The sequence below is a fragment of the Mastomys coucha genome, unplaced genomic scaffold (assembly GCF_008632895.1).
Source record: "Mastomys coucha isolate ucsf_1 unplaced genomic scaffold, UCSF_Mcou_1 pScaffold2, whole genome shotgun sequence".
Classification (NCBI taxonomy): domain Eukaryota; kingdom Metazoa; phylum Chordata; class Mammalia; order Rodentia; family Muridae; genus Mastomys; species Mastomys coucha.
This window is the reverse complement of record NW_022196902.1, coordinates 12,308,893-12,329,856: the sequence shown is the minus strand read 5'-3', so window position 1 is coordinate 12,329,856 and position 20,964 is coordinate 12,308,893. Positions and strand designations below refer to the sequence as shown.

Genomic DNA, 20,964 nt, shown 5'->3' with positions numbered 1-20,964 from the left:
GGTCTACAGAGTGAGTTCCAGGACAGCCAGGGCTATACAGAGAAACCCTGTCTCAAAAAAAAAAACAACAACAACAACAAAAAAGTTTTATTATTATGAATACATTCTGCCAAGAGGGGATGACATCAATATACCATGCACTGCCTAATTTTAAAGTTGTGGTAGTTATTTTCGTATAGATCCTAAAAGCTTATTTAAAAAAAAATTGAGACAGGGTTGTGGGTGTCCCAGGCTGACATTGAACTTGCTAGACTTTGACCTTCTGATCATTTGACTCTACCTTCTAGGTGGTGCTGGGGACTGAACCGGGAACTCATGCATACTAGGCAAGCATTTTACCAACTGGGATTCATCTCTAGCCCCAAGGCCTATTTTTTTTTCTGGCAGTCAAGAATGTTTAAAAACAAGAAAGAAAAGGCATTACTGCATTACAGAGAAACTGGAATGGTTCTTTGTACTCTGAAAAATAAAGTTACTTTCAGAAGAAATCATGAATCAGGCATGTTTATCAGATAAACTGGGGAAAAAAATCCTTCCTAGAACTCCGCCATCAAGAAAGAACAGGTTCACAAATGCATTAAAACATGTGATGCAGCCTGAGCAAGGAGGGACAAGAATATGGGTCAGAAAACTAGTTCCTGGCCACATATCAGGAATCCAAAATAGTAATTTTTCTCTAAGTTTACTATCACAGAACACTTACGTAACTTTATGTACATAAAAAGGGGACAGGAAAGCCTCCAAATTTTCCTTTACCCTGAGCACAAAATAAAATAAAATAAAATCTCACAATGATGCCTGAGTTCTGACTCAGGACCACGTCCCTTAGTAGGTAAACCAAGTCTCCAACTCCAATCAGTCAAGCTCAGTGCTGCTAAAACTGAAGACCGATTTTTTCTTTTCTTTTTCTTTTTTTTAGTTTTTCAAGACAAGGTTTCTCTGTATAGCCCTGGCTGTCCTGGAACTCACTCTGTAGACCAGGCTGGCCTCGAACTCAGAAATCCACCTGTCTCTGCCTCCCTAGTGCTGGGATTAAAGGCACGCGCCACCACTGCCCAGCTGAAGACTGATTTTCAACCACCAGTATAGAAATGGTGCTGTCTGGGACCTGGGTAGAAGAGGGGAGGGGGGAGGGGGGCAGGATCAGATGTGGGAAGAGTCAGGAGAGAGGCTCAGAGGACAGAAGAAGTTGAAATATGTAGCTGCTGGGGTGGGTTTGGGGTGGGGGAAATCTCTAGGAAGTCTCAGAGACCTGGGATAGGGGAGGCTCCCAGGAGTCAATGTAGGTGACTTTAGCAGAAATGCCCAACAGTGGGGATGTGGAACCTAAAGAAACCACATCCAGTGGCCAGAGAGAACCCCCAGTGGAGGCATGAGGACACCAACCCACTCACAAAATTTTCGACCCAAAATTTGACCTGTCTAAAAGAAATGCAGGAACAAAGATGGAGCAGAGACTGAAGGAATGACTCACCAGTGACTGGACTAACTTGGAATCCATGCCATAGGTGGGCACCAATCCCTGACACTATTACTGATGCTATGTTGAGCTTGCAGACAGGAGCCTAGCATGGCTGTCCTCTGAGAGGCTCTACCCAACAGCTGACTGAGACAGACCCACAACCAAGCATTGGATGGAGGTTGGGGACCCCTAGGAAAGAGTTAGGTGAAGGACTGAAGGAACTTAAGGGGATGGCAACCCCATAGGAAGAACAACAGTATCAACTAACCTGGATCCCAGAGAGCCCCCAGAGACTCAGCCACCAACCAAAGAGCATATACAGGCTGGTGAGACCCCCCCCCCCCCAGGACATATGTAGCAGAGTATTGCCTTGTCTGACCTCAGTGGGAAAGGATGTGCCTAATCCTGTAGAGACTTGATGCCCCAGGGTTGGAGGGGCCACCCTCTCAGAAGGGAAAAGAGGAGATTGGAGGAAAAACTGTGAGGCAGTACCTGGAGGAAGGGTAGAATTTGGGATCTAAATAAATGTAATAATAATAATAAAAAGAAATGGGGCTGTCATATCTGAGTAACCCAGTGTTTAAGAGATTTAAATAAGTAACACATAACAGAAGATGAGGATCCTAAAAGATCTCCCAAGGCTTCTTCACCAACAGAAGAGAATTCTCTGTTCCCCAAATCTACATGCAATTATTTCAGAAAAGCCCAGGCTCAGATAAACTCTCTCTCCTGTTGAACTATGCCTTTATTGTCACCCCAAATGTTCCCAATAGATAAACTCTGAACTATGTGTTCTCAACTTGGGACAGGGAACAAAACAAGGTTATCATTGTCTAAAGTTCCTGGAGCCCTGTGATCTGCCCTTGAAATGACAAAACAGGAGGCATCTGTAAGATAACCACAGAAGGGCTGAGGAATGGAGGGGAGAGGAAGAGTGGAGGAATGGAAGGGAACAGAGATGAGGGGAAGGGAAGGGGTGAGTAAGGAGGAGACAGGAGGGAGAGAAGAACCAAAAACAAAACAAAACAAAACAAAACAAAAACAAAACAAAACAGGAGGCAGCTGAACGGAGCCTGGCACCCAACCCAGCCCACGTGAGGCTATACTCTGGCTTTCACTCCAGCCAACGTTACAACCATGGACGTCACTTATCTAAGCCAGGAGAGCAGGGCAAGGTCATAAGGATAGTTGTTAGCAACCAGTGCAAATCTAAGTCTCTGCAGAGCCTTGGAGCACCAGGTCCCCTCTCCACCTGGGTCTCCAGGCTTTGCCAGCTGAAAAGCAAATTTCTTCCAACCCCAAGAGGAGGTGAGGAAGATGAGTAAACCAGACTGAGTATAATAAACAGGGCCATCCTAATCAAGTCCCAAATTTTCTACCATCTTTGACCATGTCTAGTTTTGTTTTTTGATTCTTGGATTGGAAAGAAGAAGTTATGAGAACGAGGTAAATAGAAACAATCCAGCATACAACGTCTCATGTGGTCTCTCCTGGGTTTTAGTCAGACCAACTTTATAAACGGACAATGTGACCATCCTAATCAAGACCACCGAAAGTCCCAAGCATGAGCCCCAGAAGATGCTACGATGAGGACAAGATATTATAGTGACCAACACAGCACTAGAAGGTTCCTTTCCCACTGTGAAGGAACATAAGTGGCCAATTAGTGACACAGAGACAATTTACTACCCAATTATGTATGTGTGTGCATGTATATGTACATAGGTATCTCTCTCTCGCCCAACAATCTCTGCTATGTTATGATTTACATTGTGTGCATGTGTGTTTTACATTTACCATGTTTTCCATATTTCTGCAGCAATATTACTGGAGGGGTGGGGTCAGAGTTAGAGAGAGGAGGGGTGGGGTCAAGAGTTAGAGAGAGGAGGGGCTTATTCATACATGCAGATACAGGAAAACAGGCACGTGGTTAATTGGAAGTAGTTTTTATGGAATTAGGAACTTCCTGGTAGACTTAGGCTTTCTGGAATAGATACAAAATGAAGTGTAAGAAAGTCCAATTAGTTAGGCATAGTGAGGCACACTGGCTCTGGGGCTGAGGCAGGATGCAGTTTGAGACCAGCATGATCAACTTGGTAAGACCTTGTCTCGAAAAAGTAAAAAACAAACAAATGAATAAACAAGCTGTGGTGTGGGTCAGTGTTAGAGAGAGAAGGGGTGGGGTCAGAGTTAGAGAGAGGAGGGGTGTGGTCCATGGTAGAGAGAGGAGGGGTGTGGTCCATGGTAGAGAGAGGAGGGGTGTGGTCCATGGTAGAGAGAGGAGGGGTGTGGTCCATGGTAGAGAGAGGAGGGGTGTGGTCCATGGTAGAGAGAGGAGGGGCTGAGTCAGTGTTAGAGAGAGGAGGGGTGGGGTCAGAGTTAGAGAGAGGAGGGGTGGGGTCAGAGTTAGAGAGAGGAGGGGTGGGGTCAAGAGTTAGAGAGAGGAGGGGCCAGGTCAGTGGTAGTGTGCTGGGCAGTGTGATATCATTGAGAGTGGCTGACCCACATTCTTAAGGCCTTGGGTAAAGTAAGAATTAGAAAATTGCAATTTTGAACTCAGTGTAACAACAAAGCATGGGAAACCAATTCTGAGTTTTCAAGTTAACGTATTCTGGAGTAGGAGTGAAAGAAATAAGCATAAAACACTCTATTTTAGTCTCTTCAAAAACAGCCACAAATGAAGCATGAGGTTTCAAGAAATGGGATTGTTGCCAACACAACCAATAAACAAGTCTGCAAGATAAAGTAACATGTGCACGATAGTGTAGTGCGTGCACGATAATGGAATGTGTGCAGGATAATATAATGTGTGCACGATAGTGTAGTGTGTGTACAATAATGCCTGTGTGCCTCAGCCTGCCTGTGGAACACAATGCCAATGCCCTACAGTTCTTACTTCAAGACAGTTCAAAGAAACTGACTTTGCAAATATAGCTGAAGCCCCAGGTTCCTTCCATATCTCATCATTCCTTCTTAAGACAATTTTCCGGAATGTCTGGCAATTCTTAGACCCACAGCAAAGTCTAAAATGTTTCTGTCCCCTACATTTGCCAACTGTAAAAGTTTTACTAATCTGAGTGCAGTAGACCAAAAACTATTTCTCAACTTAATTTGTATTTTCTTGCCTACTTAATTAGGCTAATTTCCTTCCTCTATGGTCACCATCTCTAACTTTCATATTAGGCAATTGGTCCACTTTATAGCATTTATATTAAATACTTTTTCTGCTTCATAGTTTTGTATTTTGCATGTTTATGGTAGTTTTTTTAATAAAGATTTTGTTTATTATTTATATAAGTACACTGTCGCTGTCTTCAGACACACCAGAAAGGGCATCAGGTCCCATTACAGATGGTTGTGAGCCACCCTGTGGTTGCTGGGAATTGAACTCAGGACCTCAGGAAAAGCAATCAGTGGTCTTAATGGCTAAGCCATCTCTCCAGTCTCTATGGTAGATTTTGAAAGGAACATTTCCTTTTTTATATTACAGTTCTACTCATGCTAGGCAAGCCCTCTACACTGCACTACATCCACAGAGCCTCCATTCTGCTGTGTGTATATAGGTATAGGTGGGTGTCTGTGTGGGTTCACATGTATATTTTGATATGTATACACATGTATGCATATAGCCAGAGGACATGAACAGGTGTGTTTCCTTGGGAGAGGCTATTCACCTCTTAAAACATTAGTTTTCTGGGCTGGCGAGATGGCTCAGCGAGTAAGAGCACTGACTGCTCTTCCGAAGGACCTGAGTTCGGATTCCAGCAACCACATGGTGGCTCACAACCACCCTTAACGAGATCTGATGCCCTCTTCTGGTGCGTCTGAGGACAGCCACAGTGAATTACGCCAGAGTGAGCGGGGCAGGATCCTGAGTTCAATACCCAGCAGCCACACACATGACAGCTGATAGCCATCTGTACAGCTACAGTGTACTCATACACATAAAATAAATTTAAAAAATTATTCTATATGAGTGTGTTTTGCTTTCATGTTTGTCTGTGCACCGCATGTGTGCAGTACTCAGGAGAGGGCTGAAGAAGGCATCAGGTCCCCAGGAACTGGAATTTCATTGTGAGCCATTGTGAGGGTCCTGAAAATCAAATCCAGGCATTCTGGAAGAGCAGCTAGTGCTCTTAACCAATGAGACATACATATCTCCAACCCTCACCTGGAGGGTCTCACGCTGGCTTGAAACTTACCAAGTAGGCTAGGCTAGCTGGCCAGTGAGCCCAAATGACCTTCCTGTCTCTGCTTCCCCTAACACTATAAGACCAATGGATCTGGCTTTCTAATATGGGTTCTCCAGGTGGGACTCTGCTTCTCATATCTGCATATCGAATACTTTATGGACTGGGCTATTTTCCCAGCTCTCTTCCTCCATTTTTAAATGAATCAATTAAGATGAGATAATATTTCCCTGAGGACCTATGGGGCTCTTCTTGCTTTAGAAAGTCTCTAAGGTAGACATGGTGGCATGTGCCTAGGATGGCAGTACTTTTGAAGCTTTTCAAGTTGGAAACCAGGTCTACATACACAGAGGATTCAAGGACAGTCTGGTATGTTGTGAGGGCTTGTCTTCCCTCCTAAAATGTCTTTTTGTTTGTTTTAAATGAGGGCCAGGGGTGTCTCTTAGAGGCAGAGTGCTTGCTTAGCTTTGAGTCTGATCCTCAGTATAGAAGAGAAGGGAGGAGAGGAGAAGGGAGGGGAGAGAACATTTAAGAGAGAAGAAAGGTTAAAAAAGGAATAAAGAAAAGGTCTTTTAAACCTAGAATTTATCATCTCACCACTTCTCACTATTTCCTAGGTCTTATTTCTTTATTCACTTACAACAGACTAGTTTACATTGAACTCACTAACTCATTTAAATGAGTTAGAAATGGCAGCTATGCAGGTGTCCTTTCACATGTCTGTCTAGCTCATCTGATGAGCAGTGTGCTCACTTCTTCCACTACCACATTTCCTGCGCCTCACACAGCACCAGGGAAAGGCAAGCTGCCTGCTCACTCCAAGATACAGGCTTTCCTATGATGCACATTATCTATACTAGGAAACAGAGCTCAGGGCTTCACAAGGAAGTCAGAGCAAAGCACGTTTATTCCAGCACAGGATCCTAGAACTAGAAACTGGGGTTTATAAAAGGAATGGAGAACTGTCACTTCCCATGAGCACAGGTAAGATTAGAGAGCTCAAACAAGAAATGTATTGCTTTGATATGGGAAGTAATTTGTGCACAGAGCCAGTTGCTACTAAGTCCTGGATTAGATGCCACTCCACTACCTTATTACTTCGAATATGGTGTACCCTAAGTGCTGTAGAATGTGGATGCATTCACTATGAACATGAACCATGTGTCCTGTAAAGCAGTGTGTGTGTGTGAGAGAGAGAGAGACGGGGGGCGGGTAGCTCAGCCAGTAAAGTGTTTGCCTTGCAAGCATGAAGACTGAGTTTAATCCCAGTAACCATTAATCTTTTAATGGAGTCATGCTTGGTGGTATGAGCTCATATAATCCCAGTGTTAAAGAGCTGGAGACAAGTGGATCCCTGGAACACGTTGATAGGCCATGCTAACCTAAGGTGAAAGACCTTGCTCCAAAACACAAATGGATAGCTCTTGAGAAATGATACTGAGGATGCCCTACGGCCACAAATACACTCACATATGTATATGCACAGTATGCATGTATATGTGTGTGTGTTTGTGTGTGTATATAGAGAGAGACAGACAGAGACAGAGACATATATTATGCATATATATGTATGTCTATGCTTATGTCTGTGTGTTTTGTGCACACACACATATACACACATCTGCTAGAAACCAGACATACTGAATTGAAGGCCAACTTGTAAGGCATCATTTTCTAGAGTAAAGCTCAGGAAGCGATTGCTACATGGGTGGATATGTGACCCACCTGGCTTAGAGTGGTTAAAACAGAATTGCAAAACAAGTGAGCAGATAGTTTGGCCATAACAATGCTGATAATCAAAAAGACAAAGTAACAAACCTGCAGTATCCAAGGACATCAATCTCTCTGGGCTCGAGAGCTGCCTTGACCTAAGCAAAGCACAATATTTTCCTGCTTTCTAAGTGTGCCTCCTGACACGCCATAAGGAGCAACTCCAATCCTTCCCCGAGACATATCTCATTTCTCTGGTTTGGAGAATCCTTGTAGATAAGTCAACAAAACTAGGCATGGTGGATGTGCCTTAATCCTAGCACTCAGGCCAAGGCAGGAGTTCAAGACCAGCTTGGGCTACTTAACCAGACCCTGTCTCAAAATATACAGCAATAATAAAGCACTAAAAAATAAAAAGTAAGCCACAAAAAAATCAATCCATAGAAAAGAAATATGTCCACCAAGTTCCATGTTGTGCATGCAGGACATAGGGTCTGAAGGTCCCCCGCATCACGACTGTCAAAATCACACTGCCAGATGTTTCTTCAAAACAGGAAGCAACATACAACTGAATTCAGATGCACATAGGGTACTTACTGGAAATCTAACGACAGTTACATCTGTTTTTGTGGCCTCAACCAGGAAATCCATCCAGAAGTCCACGAGTTCCTGCTTGGTCGTGGGCTGCTCTGTGGTCAGTTTCACAAAATGTTTATATATCAAAATGGTCTCCACAATAGACTTGAGGTACCTGACAGTGAAAGCACATAAGACAGCACAGATTTAGGGTCACCTGCTCCCCTCAACCCCGTGATTATCCTGCACGTGTATTTTCATTCTCTACTTAGCATTGGGCCTCTGTATCTATTAAACATGCTTTAGTTTATGCTGCAAATCAGGGACTTTCACACATTTAAATTTCACAATTCAACAAAGTAGGCTTTTGAAAGATGCGAAAACTCAGGTTTAAAAAGCTTAAGTAAATTGGACCTGGGGCCAAACATCTCTCTAAAAGGTGTTTTTTATTTGACATGCTGGGGATCAAACCCAGGCCTTGTGCATGCTTGGTAAATATTTCAAAACTGTGCTACATTCCCAACAACTCTTAAAAAAATATGTGTGTATTTTGTGTGTGTGTGTGCGCGCGCGCATGTGTGTGGCTATTCGTAACACACAAGTTTTAAGTGCCTATATTTAATTTAAGGACAAGGTGAACACATTTATTTTTAAATATGTCTCTTCAAGGAAGCGCTCTGAAATACATCCTTCAGGAGAGATTATTTTCCTCTGAACCATTGAGCTTAAGTAGTAAACAAATGTCCTCAAACCAAAGAAGACAGATGGTATCTCAAAAGAAAAGTTACAAGAAATGAGGAAGAAGATAATTATGCAAGGCGGTGGCTATGTAAGCAGTTTGCAGGCCACAAATGTGGAAGTTGACATTACATAACAGGCATTATCGGGTGGCTGCTTCAGGACTGTGTAGAGTGGTGTCTGCTTTCTTGTTAACAGACTCCAGGATACCTAAAGCCAGAGCTCTCTGTATCCACACTTCAGTCTCCACTTCTGCCATCATTAGTGTCAAAAAGTTGTAAAACACATGTGGCTGAATGTAACACTCCTGTTTACGTCTTCACTTAGCTCACATCATTTACTCAAAGCCCACTGCGGACATGCATGAGATACAAGCACAGTCCCTGGCCTCAAATTGCACATGGTGCCATGGAGACACATATTATAAAAAGGTGTAATAACACCATGAATAAAATCAGTGGGGATGGACTGTAAGGAAAGATGTCAACATCGTCAGAGGCATGCTGAAGAGCATCAGAAACAAGAAAGCAGGCGGTGATCCAGAGTGGCGGTGGTAGAGTCGGGGGTGGGGTGGTCAGCATGGAAGTCTGAAGTAAGCATCTGAGTTGAGAAGTGATGTGTGAGCATTTCCCCAGGCAGATGAACAAGGAGGCTCCACAGGGGATCTTTAGGCAAGTGCTAAATGCAAACATTTAAAACCACTTGCTGCTCACTGAGCAGCACGAACCCCAGAGCAAAGCAAGAGCAAGTCTGAGAAGGCCCAGAGTGAACCTGGCTTGCCAAACCAAGATGTTCACCCCTCAGCAGAGATCACTATTAAACTGGGCTGACTTAAGGACTTCTACAGAAAGATCAGTGCAAAGATGCCATGGGGAGGACTGGGTGATAGAAACCTGGACCTGAAGTCCTGTAAGAGGCCATGAGAGCCTTAACATGGCAGGCAGCTCCTGGGACGTGGCCAGTGAGAGCCTGGCCTCAGACCTGCTCTAGGAAGGGATTTTCTCTGCATGGCTGAAAACCTTTCACCACATCGGTAACCACACGTGATGCAGAATAGAAGTAGCATTTTTTTTTTTTTTTAAATAGTCTCAAATGCAGAAGGAATCTTATCTCTCCCATACTGTAGAGACAATGAGACTTGGATATCTTCCAAGGACAGCCTGGGATTTACAAAACACACATATGGGAGACACTCCAATGTGTCTACCACACCAGGAATGAATGGTAGTGAGATCCAAGAATAAGAATTCCCAGACAGAGACTGGCTCATGAAGGAAACAAAGCATGCAGGTTTGGAACGGAGTCCAAAGACGCTGAGATGAACATGCAGTCTTGGATCCTGGGTGTGGATCAGATGTGAAGGCACAGAGTGGGGTCTATGCACAGTATGTGAGTGATGCTGGTTGGGCTGGCCCGTCGGGCTGGCCAATGTGTAGGTTTTTACGTGACTTCATCAAAGTCATCACAACTTTTAATTCAATAGCTTTCTTTATAAAAATTCTGTTTTTTTTTCCCTATAGGTTCTTGATGTTAGCCTAAAAATAAACAAAATGTCCTATAAACTGTAAAATTCAAGAACAGTACGAAGCTGTTTATTAAACTGCATGAGCGCAGGAGAGTTGATTACCACGCTGGTGTCTTCAGTCTGAACAACTTCTCAGATGCTTGAATGACCCTGAGATGGTCGTTGGCCAGGACACTGGCTCCCAGAAAAAATCCGACTTCCCAGTAGCTCTGGAGTTTCTCCAAGTTCCCCTTTTTACCCAGAAGGCTGCTCAGCTTCACTCCTAGGAGATGAATAGGAAGCAGAGAATTACAAGGCAGCGCCCGACTTTTCATTTAGATGTGCAATTAAGTTCTCATTGTCCTTAAAGATCAAAATAGCCCTAAGTTTCTGATTACTGAGGACACTGTGCTGGTTTGAATGTTTGGCCTAGGGAGTGGCACACTATTAGGAGGTGTGGCTTTGTTGGAGGAAGTGTGTCACTGTGGAGGTGGTCTTCGAGCCCCTCCTCCTGGCTGCTTAGAGGACAGTCTTTTGTTAACAGCTTTCAGATGAAGATGTAGAACTCTCAGCTCCTCCTGCACCATGCCTGCCTGGATGCTGCCATGCTTCCTGCCATGATGATAATGGCCTGAACCTCAGAACGTGTAAGCCAGCCCCAATTAAATGTTGTCCATTCTAAGAGTTGCCTTGGCCATGGTGTCTCTTCACAGCAATGGAAACCCTAAGACAGACATAATGTCTTACTAAACAAAATGTACACATAAGGTAAAATTATCTCTCAAAACTTGTATTCATTTTTATTTTCTTTTATGTGACTGAGTGTTTTTGGCCACATGAATGTATGTGCCTGCCTGATGCCCTGGGCGGTCATTAAGAGGATAGTAGACCCTTTGAGCTCTGAGTTGTGGATGGTTGTAGGCCATAGTGTGCGTGTTAGGAGGCAAACCTGGGCCCTCTACAAGAACAAATGTTCTTAACTGCTGAGCCACCTCTCCTACCCCAGCAAAAATTATCTTTAATTGAAAAATCCAATAGTCATTTACATACCACAGTCTAGAATTTTCACGTCTAAATGTATATATAAGATAAGAAAATCCAGGATATGTTGTATAAGCCCCTTCCTTCTCTTGTTATATCCTTACATTATGAAATAATTTGAAAGGGGATTTTCTTGTGTTTTTTTAACATGGAAAATATGTGAGTAAACTGAAGCACAGATGTGTGTGTATGTAGTGGATAGGGTGTGTCTATATGTAATGGATAGGGTGTGTCTGTATGTGATGGATAGCGTGTGTTTATATGTAATGGATAGGATGTGTCTATGTGTAATGTATAGGGTGTGTCTGTATGTGATGGCTAAGGTGTGTTTGTATGTAATGGATAGGGTGTCTGTTAGTATGTGTAGTTTGCACATATATTTACATACACTATGTACTAGCACAGTTATGAACCTATAAAGCCAGACTCCAGATGGCCCTGCGTCAGTGGTGTCCCCCTTTCCCTTTGTTATGCTGTAGAGCTTATATACGTGAGAAGTGAGCTCCTCCCAGCTCTATCTCCAGCCCATTACTACCACTGTCTAATAAGGCATGACAATATGATTAGTATTCTCCAACTGTTTTATTAAACCTGTCTTATATCATTTTGTGTATCGTATTGATTTGCTTAAAATATATCCTTATGAAACTGCTTAATCCTACCAATATCCATTATGGTAAGGATTACTTGAGGCCAGGCCTACTTACACTTGCGTATACTTCTGTGGAAGTGACCAAGATATCAAAAGCTGAAGGTTTGCCTAGGCTATAGAGTGAATTCAGGACCAGCCTGGGCAACTTGTTAAGACTGTCAGAAAGTAAGAGGATAAAGGGGGCGGGGAGAGGCGTAGCTCAGTGGGAGAGCAGACATGTAGTATGTGCACGGCTCTGAGTTTAATTCCCAGGATCACCAAAAACAATTGTTTTTAAAATGTAAAAATAGATTTTAAAAAGGTAGGGCATATCGTTATAACAGGCTACAGGACCATAAGGCCACTCAAGGAAAATATAATTACTACTTATTAAGGGCTCATTAATAGAAGTTTACTTATTAACTTGTGTTAGTCTAGTTAACATATAAATAATTTGTCTAGCAGAACATATAATCCCTAAGATTTGTGGCCTGTTGGAACATAAACCAGCTTCAAAATAAATTAAGTGTAACTATCTTACCCTAATATTTCTTGTTAAATCTTTATTACTGCTTAAATGGTCTTTGATTCAGACATAAAATCTTATTTAAGGTTTTCACATTAAAATGATTTATATCTATGTCTATTTCATATTTTCTGAGAGCAATAATTTTACCCTTTTGAAAATTTTAACTGGAACGAAATAGCCATTACCTTGTAAAAGTTACTTTTTATTATATAACTTACTTAAACCATAAATACTTCTGGGGAAAATGAGCATTTGAGCATCCTTCACATTTTGAGAATAAAATAAAAAGTGAATAGCTTTGCCACCAGAAAACTTCAAAAGTCAGAAACAGTTGCACCTGCATGGACAGACACATCACAGAGCTTTGATGGCTGTACAAAGTGGGCAGGAAAAACAAGATGCTAAAAATGTGTCAACTTTTTATGCCATCACACTTGTATAATAAAAACAATGAAGTCCAGATGCAATGTAACAGAGAGTCCTGCTGCTTAGATGGACAGCTACAACAGTTACAATAAAATTTCAGCACTTCATGTACACAGAAGGTCATTCTAGGGTAGTGATCTTTGGCTTTAACCATGGCAAAAGTTTGTCAAATGATCGTGACACCAGCCTTTCAACATTTGGGAAAAGATGGTTTTAAAATTATTTTCACTTTATTTACGTGTGTGTGTGTGTGTGTGTGTGTGTGTGTGTGTGTGTGCCCACTGACCACCACAGTCATGCTCATACACAGTTTGAATGTAGAGGTCAGAGAACAATGTGAAGGACTTTGCTGTTTAATTCAACCATGAGATTTCTGAAGATCAAATTCAGGTCCTAGGTTTTTGTAGCAAGTATTCTCACCTACTGCCATCTCACCAGCTTCAAAATGTATTATCTTTAATAAGAAATAGTATTTTAGCACATGAATATGTCATAAATTATTTACCTAAACACAGACAGATGGCCATGTTTTATTATGTTCTTGTATACCTAGCTTTGCCCACTCATTCAGTTACCTCTGAATCATGGAGTTCTAAGTGCTGATTTATTTTGGAGATGAGATATCAACTCCTTCTGTGTGGATATGCTCTAAGTAAAGGCTAACACACAACATTGTTGTCTTTTCCTTGACAGTTGTGAGAATTGTCATGTCCATTTGGCATTTCCAGTCTCTTTTTATTTTGTTTTATTTTACTGAGACATGATCTTATTATGTATCCTAGACTGGCCTCAGATTCAGAATCTTCTTGCCTTTACTTACTGATGCTGGTACCAGTATGTGGATTAGAACTCTGCCCCCAGCCCCTTTTTAAAGCCCTTGTGATTAATGATCTTTTCTTGTTTATCTTGCAAGTGAACTTATATGTCCTTCAAATATGATGCAAAAGCCTATTTTTACATGAAACTATTAAACTTTTAATATTGGTGCTAAAATATGATTGTAATATATGTGTGTCTGCTCAGGTGCATGTGTGTGCATGAACATGCTGTGCAAGTGTGTACGGAGGCCAGAGGAGAACCACCTCAGGTGTTTTTACTAGGTGACAGAAATCTCCAACTAGGCTAGGCTGGTTGGACAACAAGCCCAGGACACCCATTTGTCTTTGACTTCTCAGTAGTAGTATTACAAGAGCATCTCACCATTTCAGCTTTTATTTTTTTTTATATATATATATTTACTTGTTGGTTGGTTGGTTGGTTGGTTGTTTTTTTTTGAGACACAGTTTTTCTGTGTAGCACTGGCTGTTCTGGAACTCCCTCTGTAGACCAGGCTGGTTTCAAACTCAGAGATCAACCTGCCTCTTCTTACCAAGTGCTGGGATTAAAGGTGTGCGCCACCACTGCCCAGCTTATTTTGACTCTTATTTTTTGTTGTTCCATGTAGCTTCTGAGATTTGAACTCAGGTTCTTATGTCTGCAAGGCAAGTGACTCACTGGCAGAGCATCTCCTAGTTCCTCCAATGTTTTTATATTTATGAGGCTTTTCTTTTTCATGCATATTTATATATCATGGAACTAAAGATCTTAGTATATAAAACTATACCCGTATTTAGGATATTTCCATAGAAGTTCTCTTTAGAAATATCATACTGGGTTATAGGCTACAATATTTTATTTTCTAAGTGTTGATATCATGTGTGCCACTGAAACATTTTTAGAGGTACTTATGCATGATTCCTGATGTACCTACACCAATTATAATTTACCAAGTCTTTACCAATAGAGTAAGTTTTTTCTATGTAAGTTTTTTGGCTAGAGTTGTAAGCAATGAATGCTGTGTCCTCGTTATTTCAAATAATTTCCCACCATTTCTTTCATTGAACTGTCTGCTTATGTGGTTTAGATTTTTCATTAGACCTGCCTGACTTGTAAGCATTGAGTTTTTAATAGTGTAGTTTTTATCAAAGTGTTTTCAGCTGGTGGCTGCTATTAAATTCAAGGCTATTCTAATGGACAAAGGAGGACACAGAGCTCCCACCAAACACTCATTAGTTGCCTAGCACTGAGCACATTAAAATTGCTGACTGTTTCAATCCACACAGCACAATGAGAGAAGGACTATCTACTTTTGCAATGAGGAGAAACAAAGTCCTGAGGGATCCGCTAGCTCCTGAAAAGGCAGAGATTAGAGTCTTTCATTTTGGTTTTCTATTATGAAGAGTTCCAAATGTACACAATTATAAAATATTCTATGATAATGGAGTAGGAGGCCAATGCTCAGTGGTAGAACATTGGCTTAGCATACACAATGTCCAGCATACACAGAAGTAAGACATACATGTGCATATGTACACATACATATGTACTCTGACGAATGACCGGTTTTGTAACAAATGTTAACATGTTATTGTTGCTCCAGCTCCTTGATTATTTTTGCTGAACCATTTCAACTTAAATCACAGGTGCAATATTTCATGTTTACAGATTATAAGGAATCTTTAAAATTCCCCTATAAATATCTCCCCATTAAAACTATAATTTCCTGATGTTATATATTACCTTGTCCTGACTAAAATAAATCCTCTGTTACCTAAATGTCCCCCATAGCTTTTTTTGTAACCAAAATCATTTCATTTCATTTGGTATTTGTCACTCCGAATATCTTCTAATCCAGCCATGATATTTTTCCTCTGACAGAGATGCCCCACCTCCCCAACCAAAGCAGAGGCGCCTTCTTACAGAATGTCCTTGTACTCTGGATCTGTCCACTGGAACTTCCAAGTTAGGCCCTAACTTACTTCATTAGATCTCTTGATTCTTACTAAATGGATATTGGACCTTAGATTTACAGCTAAACATTTATGGTGAGAATATTTTCATGAGATGCTATATTCCCTTTGAAATGAAGAAAAACATGTAACAAGGCCATGAGTTTTGTCACATTGTAGGCTCCTTCCCTTCTACAGACACATCTGTTCTTTATTTATTTGGAAAATTTATTAATCTAGCTATTTGTTATGTATATAGGCATTTTACATACATGTACATCTGTGCACCACATGTGTGATGAGCAGTTTCATCAGGGAACAGCTCAGGTACCATGTGAGTATGGCAAGATGCTCACTTTTTATGTTTTTTTTCTTGTTTGTTTGTTTTTGTTTTTTTAAGACAGGGTTTCTCTCTATAGCCTTGGCTGTCCTGGAACTCACTCTGTAGACCAGGCTGGCCTCGAACTCAGAAATCTGCCTGCCTCTGCCTCCCAAGTGCTGGGATTAAAGGCGTGCGCCACCAACACCCGGCAATGCTCACTCTTTAAATAAGGTTCTCCATGTAGTGGGTTTGGCTCTTACTGAACATCCTCACCATGGTCCCCACCAGCTGCAGCTTTATCTGCATTCTACTCTATTATTCAGGAGTCTCCAGGAGAATGTGACCTCCTCGGGAGTAAAAGCACATGTAACCATCTTCAAGTGGACAAGTGCATCAGGACTGGTAAACCAGAATGTTCTCTTGGCAGGAAGGGAAAGGATTTGACCTTCCCCTTCCAGGCTCTGATTTTCTGAGACAGTGGCCACCTTCGTAAGTGACAAAAGGAGTTCCTTGTGGTTGGTTATAAATTTTGTTTCTGTCTTAATTTTTTCTCATATTTATGGACACATGGGTTTTATATTCAGTGATAATTATTATAGCTCATCATTTTTACTGTTTTGAGGTTTTGTTTGTTCTAGTTTGGTTTGAGGTTTTTTGTTTGTTTGTTGTTGTTGTTTTAGGTGGAATTGAACTGCCAAAGCTGTCTGTAACTGAACTTCTGATCCTCCTGTCTCCATTCCTGGGTTCTAGGATTACAGGAGTGGCCACCACAACACTTATATGGTGCTGGGAATTGAACCCAGGGCTTCCTGCGTGCCTGACAAGCACTCTACCAACATGAGCTATAGTCCTGGTTCCATTGATAATTTTTTGTCCCCCTCCCCCTCTCTCCATTGATAATTTTAATGTTCAGAAAAACATGAGATTAAAATAGTAAGTCGTCTCATTTCCAAACATAAGGTTCTTTTTCCTACATCATTACCGATGCGGACCCAAACAGTAATTCTGACTTTCCATAAAATCTATCATAGTTTGAAATTCCCACAGAGGGCATGAGAAACTATTTTTTATTTAGTTAATGTTAGAATATTAATTTTCAAGACTATGAAGCTGAAAATAGACAGAGGATTTAAGATGTAATTCTGTGTTTTAAATGCTAGCTTTAAGTACTTGAACCATCAATTTCCATCCAAAAATTAAGACCTATGAAGCAATTAGTATATCCTTAAACGAACCCATAACTGTAATTAAGAGTCTGCGATGGTTTGGACGAACTTGGACGTCTGTCTCTAAGGTATGTGTACTAAAAGCTCGAGGCTTAGTCCAGTGGTAGTGGGCACTATTAGAGCCCTTAACAAGGAGAGCCTTATGGGAGCTGGTTAGCTCAGGGGAGTTACTCTCCTCATTGTTTTTAGAAGGGATCAAGGGAGTTCCAATGGGACCTGGACCTTCTTTAGCTCCTATGAGAATGAGTTGTCACATAAGAAAGAGCAATCCTGGCCTGTTCCTGAATCATACCCACATGGCAGCATTATCACGTAACTGTCCCTCTTGACATCCACTACAATGGGATAACAGCCAAGAGACCCCAGTGACTAAATCAATGGGCCCTGGACCTCGGACTTTCACACTGTAGGGTCTAAGTAAACTATTCATCCTCTGATCTTTTTTTTTTTTTTTCTCGAGACAGGGTTTCTCTGTGTAGCCCTGGCTGTCCTGGAACTCACTCTGTAGACCAGGCTGGCCTCGAACTCAGAAATCCGCCTGCCTCTGCCTCCCAAAGTGCTGGGATTAAAGGCCTGAGCCACCACCCACAGGCCTGATATTTTGTTATAGCAGCAAAAAATGGTCTACAGATCCATTTTGGCTACAGATTATGACAGTTAATTATTTCTTACATTAGAAATTTGAAAGCTTCAGATTAAGTGGTTTTCTTGTCAGACTTTATGTTTTAATTTTTCCCTTCATAAAAATCAAACTAAGAAGATATCATAAAAATGAAATGTAATAGTAATTCAGACTAATTCATGTTTTAAGATGCCAATACAATGAATGGAAGAAATTATGAATTTAAAATTTTGATTAGAAAATGGAATTTAAATTTATGAATTTAAAATTTTGATTAGAAAAGGAAATAAATACATTTAAATATGTCAATCATACCATTAGACTACTTATCCCTTATATAATATTTAATATTGTTATATTATCAATATATTTAATAATTATTATTAATATAATATAATTATATATTATATAATATTATTAATTTATTTGCCTAAACCATTTTTCTCAAAAATACATATAATGTAAACTTCTTATATAAAAATTAATTTTACATCAACTCAGTTTTGATTGGCATAATTTATTACTAAATGAAATATAATCTAGAAAGCTAAGTATCATCTCATGCTTGTATAGAAATTATAGTACACGTGATAGAGCATTGTATAACCTAAGACTTAGCTCTTAGGGCAGCTACAATTCACCATGAGTCATGCTATAAGTGTTCATATAGAGCGAAACTTCCAGATTTAAACAATTTAATTTTGTGTGTGTGCATGTTTTTTTGTATAAGGAGGGGGCACATGTGCATGTAGCGGGTAGGTGTGTGTAAAATGCACGTGAAGGATACTGGTCAACCTCCAGCATGGTTCTTCAGGTGCCAACCATCATGGTCTTCGTTTACTTGTGAAATGGGGTCTCTTGGTGGCCTAGAGCTCACCAGGTAGACTAAGCTGTCTAAACAGGGAAGCCCGCGGATGATGCCTGACTGCACCCACCTCCCCAACACAGAGGACTCCAAATGGTCCATCACATCATGCTTTGTTATGTGAGCAGACAACATCGTCACATTTTCCTAATTGCTTGGCATGTACTTTCACCAAATGAGTTATGTCCCCAGCCCAGTTTTCAAAAATTTTAAAGTTTTTTGTTTTTGATGCTTGTTCAACATACGTTATAAGTTCTTCTTGGAATAAAATACAGTGTTTACTTGGTAAAGTTACATTATAGTTCTTCCAACCTCAAAGTGCTGACTGGTCTCATCTATACACCACTTAAAAATGAGACCAAGAATAAGTACATTTCCAAATCACTACTGCTGCTTGACCTATAGATGCGAATTGGCACCAAATTCCATGAGGACTCCAACAAAACTTCATTTTTGTGCTTCAGGGCACAGCAGCCACAATATTTGGACCACTGATGCAGGGGAAGTCCAGGCTTAATAGAGCTCTTCAATTAAGATTGAATGTTTTAGTATCATTTCTAACAGGCCCAAGTTGATGTTTATTTTTGTTTTTTGATTTTAGTTATCAACCAAAAACTTATTCCACTTGATTTTAGACAAAAGGTGGCAGAAGTGATCCAATTAACTAACACATGATGTCAGGTAGAGCTTGTTGCGTTAATAATGAGCGATCTGGCAGTGTTCATCATTAGATTTTTATCCTTCTGCCTGGGACTCTATTTAGCCTCAAAAATGTCTTAGAACAGTGCAGGATGGAAACCTTGAAAGCCCCTCCCAGATGATTTATTTAAAAAAAAAAAAAACATAGGATTTGCTTTTTCTTAGAGATACCTAAACCATTTTCAACTTTAAAATATTAAGAAAATTTTCTTTTATAATGAACAATTTAATTAATGTAAGTGTTTTTTTTCTCTTGCAAAAATAAGCCCAAAGGTTTCTTTGCCTGTGGTAATAATTCCTCCAGGAGCTGGGAAGGTCCCTAAGGAGGGGTTTAGCCATTCACCAGGACAAATTCTGGTTTCTGCAGAAGATAGGCCAGGATCTAGAAGCAAGCAATTGAAGCAGAGATCACTGAAAACGGATTCCCAAAACTGTGAATCCTGATTTCGTTAAACTCCAGAAGACCAGCGAGAGAGAAGGGCACATTCCACCAAGGGGAGCACTTGGGAAACAGGGTCTGAGGAAACAGATTACCACCAAGAGTGCTACCTTCGTTGCTGCTACTCTAGGGGTTTGGCAGGTTTCATCCACCATCAAGAAATCACAGGGGCAGCTGTGATTGAGGCAAAAACAAAACAAAACAAAAACCAACCCAGAAGTCAGTTGGTCAGCTAGCCTGCCCATCCTCCATCCATCCTCCCCTCTCTCTATATCCCTCCTCCCCTCTGTCTCTCTCTCTCCTTCCTTCCATTTTAGTTTTGCTCTTGTCTGGAGACTCAATCTCATGTAGCCCAGGCAATCCTCAAACCCGCAAGGTAGCTGAGGATGATCTTATACTCTTGGTACTCTTATCCCCACCTCCCGAGTTCGGGGCTTACAGGTTTGCTTCACCACACACAATCTTAAACACGTCTGATATTCCACAAAGCTAACTGTACCTGGGGACTGGGGACTAAATGAAGAAGCCGTGTCATCAGTGTGAGTTTGAGTTGCAACAACATGAACCAAGAACTTGAGAAAAAGTAAAGGTGTGAATCATATCCCAACACTAGAATTCTGTACAACAGTATGAAATTCTGATCCGGGAGACCTGGATTACACCCTGCCACACACAAATTTAGATGAGATAGAATATTAAACGCAAGGTTCATCTCCTCTGCACCAACTCTGGGTCCAGTTTCTTGATTTTCTTTAAAAATATCTAGCTGCAAATTACCAACTTTCCGAAGCTCAAAAGAAGATTCAAACTGGTGCCCAGCCGCCAGCAAGAGAACTGCATAATTAATTCCTGACTGTAGTGTTGGCTCAGACTCAAATGCCTTTTTGAACCTATGAAAAAAAAAAAAAGAGTACAAGTTTACTTTCTCAATCATGAAACCCTGGGTGTGCAGTAACTTCTGTTTGCATAACTTCAGTGCCCAAGCAAAAATTATTCCATTGGCTCCCACCCCAGAATCTAGTGTGCTATTAGGATTTAATGCTTCAGTAACTACATCCCCATGACTCCCCAGATCCTCTGAAGCCGACACTTAGCTCCTCCCCAACCTACTGACCCTTTCTTTTCAAAACTTTCTTATTTTCAAACAACTATCAGAAACATATGAATATGTGTGACTGATATTTTAAAAATGAAAACACACAACATTTTCAGGGTT

At 41.0% G+C, this 20,964-nt stretch overlaps 1 protein-coding gene across 1 annotated transcript in view; it reads right to left on the bottom strand.

Moving 5' to 3' along the window:
• Positions 1–20,964, bottom strand: part of Map3k5 (mitogen-activated protein kinase kinase kinase 5) — a 199,500-nt gene that overhangs the window by 77,951 nt on the left and 100,585 nt on the right. Inside the window, exons 8-10 of the mRNA XM_031380745.1 lie at positions 20,526–20,638; positions 10,304–10,463; positions 7,960–8,113 (exon numbers count right to left, since the gene is read on the bottom strand). Of these exons, the coding sequence (XP_031236605.1) occupies positions 7,960–8,113; positions 10,304–10,463; positions 20,526–20,638 (427 nt within the window). The remainder of the gene's footprint in view (positions 1–7,959; positions 8,114–10,303; positions 10,464–20,525; positions 20,639–20,964) is intronic.